We start from the raw sequence: 13,500 nt of genomic DNA, 5'->3' as shown, positions 1-13,500 counted from the left end.
ATTAAAAAAAAAAAAAAGGGGGGGGGGGGGGGGGGAAGCAATCATTTTGCGTGCAACGAACGAGCGATAACGAAGGACAGCCGCGTTTTCGGTTTCTCGCCTTGATATTTGCGACGCCGCTATACATCAAAGAGAAGTAACCTAGCAAATTTGCGTGGCCAGAGAAAATCTACTTCTGTAGTCTGTACTCTGTGCAAAATCACGGCCGGTCTCGAGGGAGAGCGAGCGCGCTCTGCTCTACCTCGAGACCGGTTCTGACTATGTGACGCTAGTTTCTAGTACTCAGTTTCGGTTTTAAATAATTTGCAAGGAAAAGCACAGCATGTCACTCTTCTTTGCGGTGAACCACGCCGCAAAAGGGGGGGGGGGGGGGGGGATTGTAGGAGTGAAGAAGAATGGAGGAGGTGTCCCAGTTATGTTTTGCCACCATCCAAACGCGGCCGCCATGGTCGAGTTCGAACGCGGGTACTCCAAAGCATGCATGCATGTACCCGAGTGTCTTAACCATTGAGCTACCGCGGCGGATATTGTTGCTGCAAGCGGCTTGGGCTGTACCATTCAGGAGACAGTTCTACACCATAGGCAATTGCTGCACATACTGTTGTATCTTGAGAGGCCGGCGCGTCCTTCCGCTGAAAAACTTCTGTACAGACACACGCGTCAGCGATGTGCGTGCTATTGTATTATCAGCAGCAAAATAGATTAATAGGAACTCAAGCTTTAAATCCAGGAGCAGCTTCTTATAATTACCTAATCAGGGCTCAAGCCCTAAGCAATTTACACCCAGACATTTTTGTCTTGAAATTTTATTATTGCTTCTTTTGGGGATTTTTTCCACGACCCCGGGAGAAACCGGTTTGACTGGGCCGTGAAGCAGGCGTGAGGGGAGAATCCGCAGCTTTTTCCTATGCTATTCTAGTACACTGTACTATGAATACAGCCCAGTCTCCAATATGGCAGCGCCATATGGTGAATTTTGAAAAGGTCTACAGGGCACTGTTGGCAAATAGTACGTATAGCCACTCAAACCATTGTTTATAGAAAATGACCTATAAACGCTGACTCAAACCAATGCTCAAACCACACGTGGATAATAGTTGGATTTATTAAACTTTTAGGTAACGTGCTTTTCTCGGCGTCTTCGGCGGCTCTAGGAAGAAAACTTCTAATGGGAAGATGTAAAATATACGACATATAATCAGTGATGATTAAATAAACTAAAATTAAATAGAACAAAATCTACTTCGATTGTAGTAAATTACGCGAACTTTCCATTCCGGTGGCGAAGGTGTCGTCTGCTCAAAAAAATATCTTAGAGCTCCGCGACGTGGCACTACCTTGCAAGACATTATCATCAGATCTCAAAAAGAGCGCGCTTCTGTGCGGCTAGGGAATCGATCCCATAGCTAGGGCGCTAGGGTACCTGACGAGACAAGCATTTGTTCAAGCAGTTCGTTTTGGCGCGTTTGATCGTGTGTTCAGTCTTAGCAGTGTGTAAGCGACGCGAGGTTGTGGTGTGCCAAACTTTTCACGGTAAGTCTCGGTGTGCGCTGGGTGGCATGTCCTTGTCGTTACACTCCCAAAACTGTTTATGCAATTTTGCGATACCTCTTCTGATCAGCTTCAGTCGCATTCCGATGTTGTTGGCGACAGTCTGCACTTCACTACACGTGAGCGTCTGTCGCTTCGGCGTGGTCTGTGGTGCGGGCGGTAAAAAAAAGCTTGTTTTCGGCGTGGGTTAAGGTGCGGGTGGTAAAATGTATCTTCGTGCTGTGATTACTTGTGTGGTTCTGCTATCGAACTTTTTCGTCGAAGTGCGTCAAATTGGTGGGAAGCCTAGTTGAAAAGGGTGGCCTTGAAAAGGGTGGCCTTCTAGTGTGTTGATATTCAACTTTGGGCGCGGCCTTTGTTCCCAACTACCCCGCCGGGGTGGCGCAGTGGTTACTGCGCTCGACTGTTCCCAAGGGCGCGGGATCGAATCCCGGCCTCCGCTGCCGCTTTTCGATAGAGGCAAAAAGTGAGGCGCCCGTGTGCTGTGCGATGTCAGTGCACGCTAAAGAACGCTAGGTGGTCAAAATTTCCGGAGTCCTCCACTTCGGCGTCTCCCATAGCCTGAGTTGCTTTGGGACGTTAAACCCCACAAACCACCACCTTTGTTCCCAACAGCATGCAAGTAAGTGCTCGGGGCAGTTGTCGTCGGGCGCTTTGGCGTACAAGACCGTCGTGTACCATGCACAGTGGCCAGTCCAGTGTTGAGCTGATAGCTCCACAGACTGCCTGCGGCCAAGGTGTACTGCTATGCACATGTCGCCTATGTCGCTCCGGGACTTTTCACTTGAGCAAGGATAACGTTGCTGAGGCTTGATGGTCTCTGAGGCTTCTCTCGAGACGTTATTGGTGCAGTAGCTTTGTGCTCGACTAGTTTTGCCAGAGTTGCTTTCACCCATTGACCAGCCGTTCGGCGCTAGATATCAAGACCACCTTTTCATCACTAGCCAGTCTCCCATGATATTGGTTATCAACATCAACTGAACAGCATGCCAGCCCTATGTATACTGTTCCAAATGCAGTCTAGCACACTAAAATTTAGGGCAATGAGAATGTGCACTATGAGACTTCCACTTGATTACAAAATTCAACACGTCCCTAATAACAAAATATATGCTTTTGCACAAGCTGTTTATATCTGTAGTGCGTCAACCAGTAACTATGGCTGAATGCCACATTCAATACCAGCTACTGGCACCTCTTCACACTGGCAACTGTGGCCCAGTTGACAGTGCAGCAAATTTTGTTAGAATGCTTGTTATATGAAGACATGTGGTCCAGTTATGATTACAAAGGTATCTCTCAAAATTGCCACTATCTTGAACAATGTTTGGGAATCTTTCCCTGCTTTTGCAGTAGGGTTTGCAGAATTTTCCTTTCTGCAGATCATTAAGATTTCTGGCCAAAAGCTTGTATTTCAACTGGTACATATTTGCTTTGCAGTGAAAATTTTGGCATCTTTCTGTAAACATGATACTCGAAAAACTTCGAAAATTTCATACATTCCCCTCTGATGTGCATGTTCAGTTCTATGACCGTTTATTATTTAATTCTTTGAACAATTTTCTGTGGCTTACTGCCTTTCTTTTCCAAAACTGTACTGAAAAAAAAAAGTAATGCGAGTTTTTTAATTCCTGCTAAAACCTGTCCAGTAAAGAGCCTTCTGTCTTTCTACTTAATGCTGACAGCCAGCATATGATTTGCTTTGGTTACATTTTAATCTGTCTTAGATGCTGCTAAGCCAAACTTCAGTCTTGCAGATAGAATGTTGCAAGACTTAATGGCAGTATCATTTAGTTTGAACTGGTGATTGTGCACTACTGGATTTATTAAAGGTTACCAGCAGAACAGGAGGCGCTTTGTGGCCACAGAAACTGCTGCTTGTGTATATTCACTGACCACCTTGTTTTATGGAACAAAAAAAAATTGCAAATATGATGAAATGGAACGCACACTGACTCTCACTTCTCGTTGGACTTTGGGATGCTCTGAGCTCTCTTCAAAGAGTAGGGCGCTTATGAAATGACTTTTGTGTTCAAAATAGTTCAAAAAAATCTTATGCCCCTGGTAGACATGATTTGTCAGAGAATGCAAAAGCATTGTGCTACTTTTCATGTGGCTATGCATCGTAACATACATAAGCTACCTTAACAGTATATCACTGTATACTGCTGAATCATTCATCATGGCATTGACTACCGGCTTTATCAGCCATGACTACATACATATGCTGACATTGCACACTAGCAAATGGCTTATTCCAAATTTCATGCCATGGATGTTTGCTGACGGCAGACACCAACTTCAGTGCAAATGGAACATAAAATCTTTTCACATGAAAAAAACATTTGTTTGCTGTCGGGATGGGTAAACATTATCCAGGATTCCACAGACCAGTCTATAGTTACCAGGTGCTGTTTTTAAAGCTCCATCCTACTACAGAGTTTTTTCTCTCTAGTTTTAAGATGAATGCCTTTCTTGGCTCATGCGCGAGTGCCACTATTGGAGCGAATGGCGTTAGTGTCGACCAATGGGAGAAAGTGGGATCCCATGACTCCTCTTACTGCTGCTGAAGCAGAAGCTCGATTGAATTTGTATGTTTTAAAAGCTAATGGTCGCATTTATTTCTGTAGTTTAGATTGATATAGAGTGCCAGCCTTGCACTTTTTGATCTTGTATCGTTACTGAGGCTGCTGAAGTTTATTTAAGTTGTTGCTATGGTTTGCTACTGCTCTGTACCCGGGCGTAAGCGAGGGAACTCTGCGCTAGCTCCTATTGCTACCCGAAACATAAGCTCACAGGATTCTCCTTCCTTAAAGGGCAGCTGCATCACTTTTTAAAGAGAAAGAGTTCGGAATACAGATATACAGTTTACGACCCCCTGAACACGAATACGACGTTAAATTTAGTCATAAGTGACCGCAAACTACTTTTTAATCAGAAAAACGTGCACCAACGCCGTGGGGCGTTTTGAAAGTGGCGCTCTTGCCTGTGATTGGTCAAGCACGCCGTGACGTCAATGATGGCGTTCCATTCAGTGGTAGCGGCGGTCCAAGCGATTGTACATGCACGCACATGCTTTTCTGTGGATGTAGGCTGCTGAACATGCAACGGTCACGTTGCTCAGGGGAATATGATATTGAGCCGTACTTGTTCGAACCAGCGGCGGCTTCGGAACAAGGTGACACTGGCGGCAGCGGCGACATGACGAGAGAGGAGACAGCGCTAACCTTTTCCAGCATGGTAAATTCACACTGGTACGTACCGCTGCGCTGCACTGCTGTTTGCGCCTGTGATCCGCTCTCAATTGAACATATCTGCATTACTGGTGCCCTAAATTTCCTGCCAGACTCGAACGAAGCAGTGTCAGGTCAATGCGCTTGATGTGACGATTGTAAACAAATGAACTCATCCATACGAGCCGTCGCCCCAGTTTTGTTGCGTGAATTTAGTCATTTATATGTCAGCAAAAGTCATGCTCTCAGCTCCCGCAACCTCGAGTACGTATCCATTTTAATCTGGCGGGATTTAGCAAATTAACGCGGGAGCGCGGTATCGACGAGAAGCCAGGCCGCTACCTTGCTGCGCGCTCGTAATCCCATTTAGAACACCGGTAAAAATACCGAAACGCTAGGACAGCTATCGCCAGTCACGCACTGCCATGTCGCGAGTTTAGCACACTTCATTTAGCTGCGCTTAACATCGCGACTTCGACCACAGACATCATGCTGCCCCGATTTCTTTTCTTAATTGGGATAGTTGAATTTCCCAGGAGCTCTCCAAGAACCTGAAAATAAGATATTGGCCATAAGATATAAACATGACATAAGAAACTTAATTTAACAAAGCAGAGGCGAGTTTAGGATGTGCGTTCTCCTTTACGACATAGGTTTCTGACTTCCATTTTAAAAAGTTCATACTTGGCATGTGGAAGCAGAATCGGATCGCCAAGTGCAAAACGTATAGAGGTCCAAAACTGCTCGTTTTCCTGAACAAAACTTTTCATGAGCAAACAAGGGCTGCCTTTCCATTCGTCGATTCAGCAGTGTGATGACTTTCCGCATCGCACCGATAGCCTAATCATGAAAAAAAAAAGTCCTACTCTCTGTTTTCCAGCCGCGTGAGCGGGCGCCAATGCTGAATAGTTTTACTTTCATCTGTGCCTTTATCTGCCCGGCCACCCATCTGCCCCACAGAACAAAAACGTAAACAGAACAGAAGAGCAATGTGATGTATTGGACCTCTTACCTCAAGTTTTCTTCTTTTTGCGAAAGCAGCTCTTGGCGGCGGAGAGGTGTTCTTGTGTGCGAAGACAGAAGGCACAGCATCGGTTTTCAATCACGCAGATTTTATCGGTATCCCTAAAGATCGCATCAACGACAAGCTTTGGTGATAGTCACTGTCGCGAAAATGATCTGAGCAGATCACCGACCATTTTGTTGGCTTGAAATCCTTCCTCTTGACCGTGGCAACCCAAAGCGCCGATAGCTTGCGCTCCTTTGGGAATTTATGAAACGAGACATCCTCTCGGCCGCCAGTGTTCGTGTAGCCATAGGCTGTGCAGAACCACGGCATGGTCGTTCTTTTCGTGAAGAACGGTGCAAGATGCACTGAAAAAGTTTGCGGTAACGTTCGCAAGAAGAAAACAAGCTCGAGACAAGAAAAAGGTTGCACTGCGTAGCCTGCAAGCGACAGGTGATGCACGGCCCGCTCCGGCAATAGAAGCGGAAGAGAGGTAGACGCCGTCCTTGACGTCACTACCGCCTGTCGTACTCCTGTCGTCTGCTACCGACATCCCTCCTCCAGCGCTGTGCACTGCGGAGAAGCCTGAACGCGGTAGCAACTTTAATCGATGATTACGTCACTATTTCAAAAGCTAAAGCCAAAATATTTCGTATACTTAACATACAAACCCTGCAGATTCGACCCTCTGAAGCGCATCAAATTCTAAAACCGGTGCCGCTTCCCTTTAATTAAAATTTGAATGGGCAAATCAGCGAGTGATCTTTCTCATGATGTGCGCTGCAGACATTTCAGCGAGCAAGATTTTGTCCAGAGTTAGCGCTAAATGTTCGGTGAGTGGCAGAAGAAATGGCGCATGCGTTTTAATTTACACTTATCACTCGTGAATTCTAACGATACTACTGCTAGAAGGATGGAAAAGATGCTGGCTTCTTTATGGGGAAGTACCCTCCAAAAGAATTGCGGGATCGTGCTAAGGCCAGAAGGCCTCAAATTATTCTGAATGAACGCATTGATATGGACGTTTGACTGAAGTGAACTAGAAGATTCTGCCGCCTCGGGCATTGGTATGCATGGTGAGTTGTTTCACGCAGCGTCTCCAGTACTGCAGTAATTTCAAATGTCAGAGTCCGTGAATGAACGAAAGATAGAGCATTGCATGCATGTTGTGATGTGCTGATCGAGATATGCGTAAAAAAAAAAAAAAAACTACTGTGCATGGGAAAAACGAATATCCGCTCTGACCAAGAGGGCCAATGATGGTGGTCAGTTTGCAAGAATTCGCAGCATGAAACATGTCTTCACAATTGTCGAAACATTAATCCGTGTTATCCCTGCAGTCAATCTTGCGTGCTCTACTTCGGTCAAGGGAGCAAGCTAACGGTGCTGCTTCTTCCGGTGCTATGCGAAGACCCTCAACATCTGTCAGGCTCCTGACAGTCCTCTGCTCTTGCTCAGGAATCCCATTATGTGTGCACTGACTACTTACATCTGACTAGTTGTGTGGTAGCTTCATTTTTTTTTTTCATAACAGCAGAAGTGCTGCAGCCGGTGCGCGTCGTTGCAGTAAAGCTCGCCAACTTCGATAACTCTGATTCGGTGAAGTGTTTTTTTTGCCGAATGACTGGGTCTCGTACCTCAAAATAAGCTTATACAGACCCAGACCGAGGTATACATTAAATAAATAAATGAATGTAATGCTAACGCGTAACTGAACTGCCTAGGAAAGCATCCAACAGCAGCCGTTCAAAGTGCGTTATCCCACTTCGTCATGCGGGTGCTTTCGAGAGGTGGCGTCACGGTATGTCCTCGCACCCAATAGGCAGGTAGTGTGCTGAAAATATGTGTGGTTTACAAAAAATTGTCACTGCCACTAATGAAACCACCATCCTTCAGTTTATCAGCTGAGCGCATTCGGACTACACTACACAGGCTATTTTTGTCTTTATTGCCTTTATTTTACAAAACCTACATCCTAGCCAATTTGTCAGAAGTGAAGCAGTGTATGTGCAATACATCTAGCATAGAAGCTTCAAATTGGTAACTTTCCAATGCATTGATGAACTCTGGTACATCTGAGTTTTCAGAACATCAATTATCTGTCGAACAGAATCCCCAAAATACTCGAGGTAGTTCTGACATGATCAGCATGGCAAACAATCATTCGGCATTTCCACATGCTATGCAAATCTGTTAGCATTATGTCATTTGGAACTTCGTCATGATTGTTTATTGCTAAGAACTGAATTTCATTCTACCTAAGAACACGTTTGTAATTCCTCCTGCCTAGCATAAGGATGCCGGAGGGTGCTGCGGGAAAGGATTAGATAGACTTACTATTATAGGCTTTACCAGAGTTCCGCCTTTCTTTTTTTTTTCTTTCGCTGCCAAGCAACTGTACCACTGTGACGCCAACTCAATGAACACTCCGGCTGCATTGCATCAGCGCTCATGGGGATGGTATACCGGGCTTGGTGTCTTATTTCGATTACGACAGCCAAAGTGGTGAGTTTTCGACTGCCCTTCCAGTCTCACTGCTCAAATTCTGCTAAGACTACTTTGCTGCACAACTTGGTTGCTTATTACAATACCTTTGGGCAACTCTGGCAAAGCCTATATAGTACCTCTAGGACAAAAAAAAAATCAACAAACCTGTCTGAGAATATAGGCTATGGCAGGCAATTAAGCGTTTCAAAATCTGTGCGTGCAAAATTCAAAAAACAGTGAAACTCCTTTTAGACTACTGTTGTATATGCTGCTTCTTGCAGGAGCGTTACTATGTAGGTTTTGCCAGAGTTGCGCAAAGGTGCCGTATAAGCAACCAAGTTGTTCAGCCATACATCATTGCAGGAGGTGAGGTGAAACTGAAAAAGCAATCGAGAAGTGATTACTTTGGCTAGCCTAATAGAATTAAGTTACCACCACTGCAGCTGACACAGTGCAACACGCCATCCCCACTGTTGTGCAGGCATCTTACCTGTTCATTAAGTGATGGCGGATCCCTGACGTGATGGCATTGGCTTAAGTCCTTCGCAGTCGTTCTCTTGTAAGGGTCATCTCTGCTACCTACCTTTCAGGCCAGTATGGACGAAGCTTTTTATCTGGCTTTGGGACTCGAGTTCTCAGTTGCTTTCCCATTAGGAGCTGAGCTGGGCTGAAGCTACTGACACTTGATGTGTTCCTATAGCTGAGGGCCAGGTGAGGATCTTTTGCTTTACTGAAGATCTTCACAGTCTGGATCATTTGCTCCGCCTCTCCATTAGACTGGGTAATGGGGATGTGGTCGAAACCATACAATACGGTGAATGTGGCAAGTTCTTGTGAACAAAAGGGTGTATCATTGTCTGACTACCTGTTGCGGTGTCCCATGACGGGCAAACAGGCTTTTGAATGCCTCAATGACCACTGGAGCTGTTGTACGTTTCAGTGTCACTATCTCCAGGAACAGTGAGTAGTAGTCCACTGCCATCAAGGTTTGAGAGTTGTGGTGAAAGCGGTCCATGCCCAGAATTTCCAAGAAGTTTGTAGGAAGGATTGGTTCCGCTGAATTCATGTAAAGGCACACCTTTCACAGCTGGTCATGAGAGAGGTAACCTCCGCTGTTATGCCAGGCCACCATACATATTCATGAGTGAGGGCCTTGGTGTGACTGATATCCTTCATGCAGAAGCATCAAGACTGCTGGCCTCATTGCTGAAGAGATCAAGAGGCGAGTGCCTTTGAGAACACCATCACAAAGTTCATCCTTCACTGATTCATACTTTGACATGTGAGGAGGTATCTTATTTCCTTGGCCAGCCATACTGGCAGGCATTCCCAATATCCTGCATGTTCACGGAAGCATGTCTAGAGTGAAAGCCACGACTTCGGTAGCAGAATGTTCCACAATGTCTACTGAATGCATTTTGGAAGCGATGCGAAACAATGCATCCGCTGCAGCATGCATGAATTTGTTGCTTTTGAGTTTTTCATGTTCTTGCCTGAATGACTTCATGCAGTAAGGTTGGTGTCCGTCGAGGTGCACTAAGTGAGAGCGGTAGTCTTGTTTCAAATGAATGGTGTACCTATCTCTGAACGTGCAGAGGTCACGAAACAGTTCGGCATGAAGCGTTTGCTCAGGAATGTTGACAGCACCCAAAAATTTGACCATTTCAAAAGCTTGGATGGCTGGTAGACCCAGTAAAGGTACTGGAAGTGATTTAATGATATAAAAGTGCTTGGAGCTGGTCTTCCCTTTCCAAAATGAGCGTGCCAAATACGAGCCCTGTACATAGAGGTTGGCCACCGGGGCCTATCAAAATGGCATCAACTTTGGCGAGCTCGGCCGGGACTCCTGGGAAGTGACTGGAACTACAGAAGCATCGGCTCCCAAGTCTACTATGAACTGAGCTGTGTAATTGTCGACTGTGGCATCCACAAACTTGGCTTTAGCTGGCGACTCGAGCATACAATTGGATAGCATTGAGTTTGGTGTGCCTCGACTTCCTGGAGCGGCAAACTTCAGCAAAATTACCTTTCTTACCGCAGCAGTTGCAGATAGAGCTCTTTGCTCGGCACTGTGAGTGTGCATGAAATGCTCGGCTACAGAAGAAACGGGCTGGAATGTCACAATACGTTCCGACTTAGCATCCGTTGAGCACATTTTGCTGCCAATCGGCTGTCGCATTCGGGTTGAAGCGTCAATGTTGACCACCCCTTGCGAGGTAGCCTATGCAAGTGAGCGTTCCTTGACCATGTCTTCGGTCTGGTGAGCTTGCGTCCAAGCTCTGAGAGTTAGCTTCAGGGAGCAGCAAAGTTTTTTGGAGAGATGCATGTCGAGCAATCCAACAACAACCCTGTCGCGGACCAAGCGTTCTGCCAGTGACGGGTAGTTGCAATGCTTGACTAACTTAAAAATCTCGGCGTAAAATGCATTGACACTTTCGTCAGGTTGTTGAAAACGGGACAACTCTTAGAGTTCGTTACAGGGATGCACGAAGTGCTTGGAGACATGTTTTGACAACTGCGTCGTAGGAGGCTAATGTGGCAGCGTTGACTGAAAAAGTGTAGCTGCGAACGAGCATCCAGGCCGATACAGTACAGAATTGTGCATACTTGCATGTTTTGCAGAGTTCTGTAGTCTGGATACGGCAGCATAGTCCTTGAAGCAAGTCTTTCACGAAGACCAACTTGCCGGGTTGTAGTGGAACCTGTCCGGTGGCTGCAGAGTGAGGCCTAGCCACTGGGCCTGTTGGGCGCTTGCGTCTGGGAGCATCTTTCTGCCGTTGACATTCATTGAAAGCTGCTTCAAGGCGAGTTTTTCATGCTGCTGTCACTTCTGACACCATGTTGTGTGGTCGTCCCCATGCTGGCGTGCCGGGAGGCGACCACCAACCATGAAGACCAGGAGAGAAAGGGAGGTAAAACAAATTGCTTTTATGCAGAGCACCGCTGGTTGGTCTTCAGCTTAGAGGACGCCACTGGTTACTCAATAGTAGTCAGTGGGTGGTGACCCCAACACGCACAAGGGATTATGCAATGCAGCTGGAGTACCCGCCAAGATGTCTTCATGGTGATACTCTGTTGCTTGGTGGCGGAAGAAATGTGGAACTCTAACAAAGCCCATATAGTAACCGCACGTTACACAGATGTGCCCTCTAGTGAGGTTGACACAAAGGGCCACAGCACAGTTTCATGCAACAGGAAGCAGCAAATGAGTTGAAGGGCTTTCACATTTGCAGCTTTAGCAGTCTTAAGAAAAGTTCTGTAAATTTTTCTCTTTTGACCTCTAGTTTAAAGATCCTAATTTCTCTTTCCTATTTGGTGCATGATAGCCATAGTTGCTTATGCGGCACAAAATATCATACAACTTTTCCTTCCTGGTTCTTTGTATACTTTCATGCTTCTTTTAGTCCTTTTTCACCATGCGGTAGTGCAATCTTGAGATCAGTGTGGAAAGCAGGGCCGATGCTTTGTGCCTTCGGAGACATCCTCAAGACACCACTTCTACAGTTGCAACAGACCTGCCATTTAATTTCACCATTGCGGACAGTCTTCACAAGTAACGATTACCGAGAAGATGCAATTTGCATAGCACAGCCATGATTTGGGGTCACATATATGTAGAGAGCACTGTGAATTTGCACTAGTGTCCACACACGGCGGGTTTGACTACTCTGCAGCAGCACACCACGCGTCCAGCCAGCTGTGACCGGCCAGCCAGTTTCATCGCTTAAGAATGGGCTGGCCGAGTACTCCACTCTTTTTTATAACAAGCTTGGAACCTTCCAAGGCATGACTGCACCTTACACGGCAATGTAAAGGCAAAGTTTTTCAAGCTGAGACCTGTTTTGTTCGTGTTGATTGATCGCCTGAATGAGGAGCTGCTGTGTTTGGAACATGTTGGAGTGAGGCAACTTGTAAGAACGTCAGAGTGGGCTACATTGTGCCTATTCTCAAGCGCTACGGACGTTCAAATCTGTGGCGGCTGATGGTCATGGCCAATCCAGTAACTGCCTAGAAATATCTGATACTGCATGTAGAGAACCTGTTTGCCAAACTGGGTGAGGGGGAAACATTCAATGCTTGACCTTGAAAGATGCCTACTTGCAAGTGAAGCTGGACGAAGAATCTTGGATGTTGCTGACCATCAACACGCATAGTGCGTTGTATCAATACACTCGTGCCTTTCAGCATTTCGTCAGCACTGTTGATCTTTCCAGAGGGAAATGGGCAACTTGATGCAGACTGCATCATGTAGTTGTGTGCTTAGATGATGTCCTGGTGACTGGACACAATGATAAAGATAACCTTGAGAACTTGGCTCGAGTGTTACGTCGCTCGAAGCCGAAGCTCGAGAGCAGCTTCATGAATCCACAGCTGGAATACCTAGGCCACATTGTCACGGTAGCGGGTTTCCACCTCGTCGCTCGAAGCCGAAGCTCGAGAGCAGCTTCATGAATCCACAGCTGGAATACCTAGGCCACATTGTCACGGTAGCGGGTTTCCACCTCGTCGCTCGAAGCCGAAGCTCGAGAGCAGCTTCATGAATCCACAGCTGGAATACCTAGGCCACATTGTCACGGTAGCTATCAGCTGATGACATGATTCTATGCTTATGAACCATGTTCAGTACCCATGGACTGCTTGGTGGACATGATCTTTGATAATGAACCAGTATTTGTGAGTGCCAGTTTCAGTTGTTCCTTGATGGAGTGGCATCAAGGATGTACTAACGCCATGGTATCATCTGGCATCAGATGGTGCTGCAGGCCATGCAGTACAAACTGTCCACAACTGAAGAAGACAGGGAGGGTGTGGGAACGACTATCTGCTAGCTCACATCCTTCTGACTTACAGGCATTATTGTATGGAGTGGGGGCTGTGTTAGCCCACCATGAGACATGAGTGCTGGCTCTTATGCTGGAGGCCTCAAGGCCTAGTGATGTGAAATCACTGCAGTTATGTGGGGCTTGTAAATTTCTGAGATTTCTGCCAAATCTCTTGACTACTTTATCCAACAGACAAGACACCATGGAAATGGGGTGCTGACTAGGAGCTTGCATTTTAGCAAAACAATGACTTACTAGTGTCTGCTGCAGTTTTGATGCTCTGTGACTAAGAATCTCTTGGTGTTAATTTGTGATGCATTATTGTATGGAGTGGGGGCTGTGTTAGCCCACCATGAGACATGAGTGCTGAGCATCCAATCACATTTGCAAGAAGTCTTGT

The 13,500-nt window shown here is 46.2% G+C and overlaps 1 protein-coding gene across 5 annotated transcripts in view; it reads left to right on the top strand.

Moving 5' to 3' along the window:
* Positions 1-13,500, top strand: part of LOC146207846 (uncharacterized) — a 62,597-nt gene that overhangs the window by 35,233 nt on the left and 13,864 nt on the right. Inside the window, exons 1-2 of one of the 5 annotated variants that reach the window (XM_084590926.1) lie at positions 1,415-1,533; positions 4,712-4,805. The exons of 1 other annotated variant lie outside the window; for it this stretch is intronic. In XM_084590926.1, the coding sequence (XP_084447052.1) occupies positions 4,753-4,805 (53 nt within the window). In that variant the 5' untranslated portion in view covers positions 1,415-1,533; positions 4,712-4,752. Of the gene's footprint in view, positions 1-1,387; positions 1,534-4,643; positions 4,806-8,182; positions 8,296-13,500 lie in introns of those variants that run through there. 3 more of the 5 variants (XM_084590917.1, XM_084590908.1, XM_084590935.1) reach the window with 3 other exon arrangements.

The sequence above is a fragment of the Amblyomma maculatum genome, chromosome 1 (genome assembly GCF_055883805.1).
Source record: "Amblyomma maculatum isolate TAMU_Amacu chromosome 1, ASM5588380v1, whole genome shotgun sequence".
Lineage (NCBI taxonomy): Eukaryota > Metazoa > Arthropoda > Arachnida > Ixodida > Ixodidae > Amblyomma > Amblyomma maculatum.
Note: the sequence above shows the minus strand (reverse complement) of the source record. Positions and strands in the feature narration are given on the sequence as shown.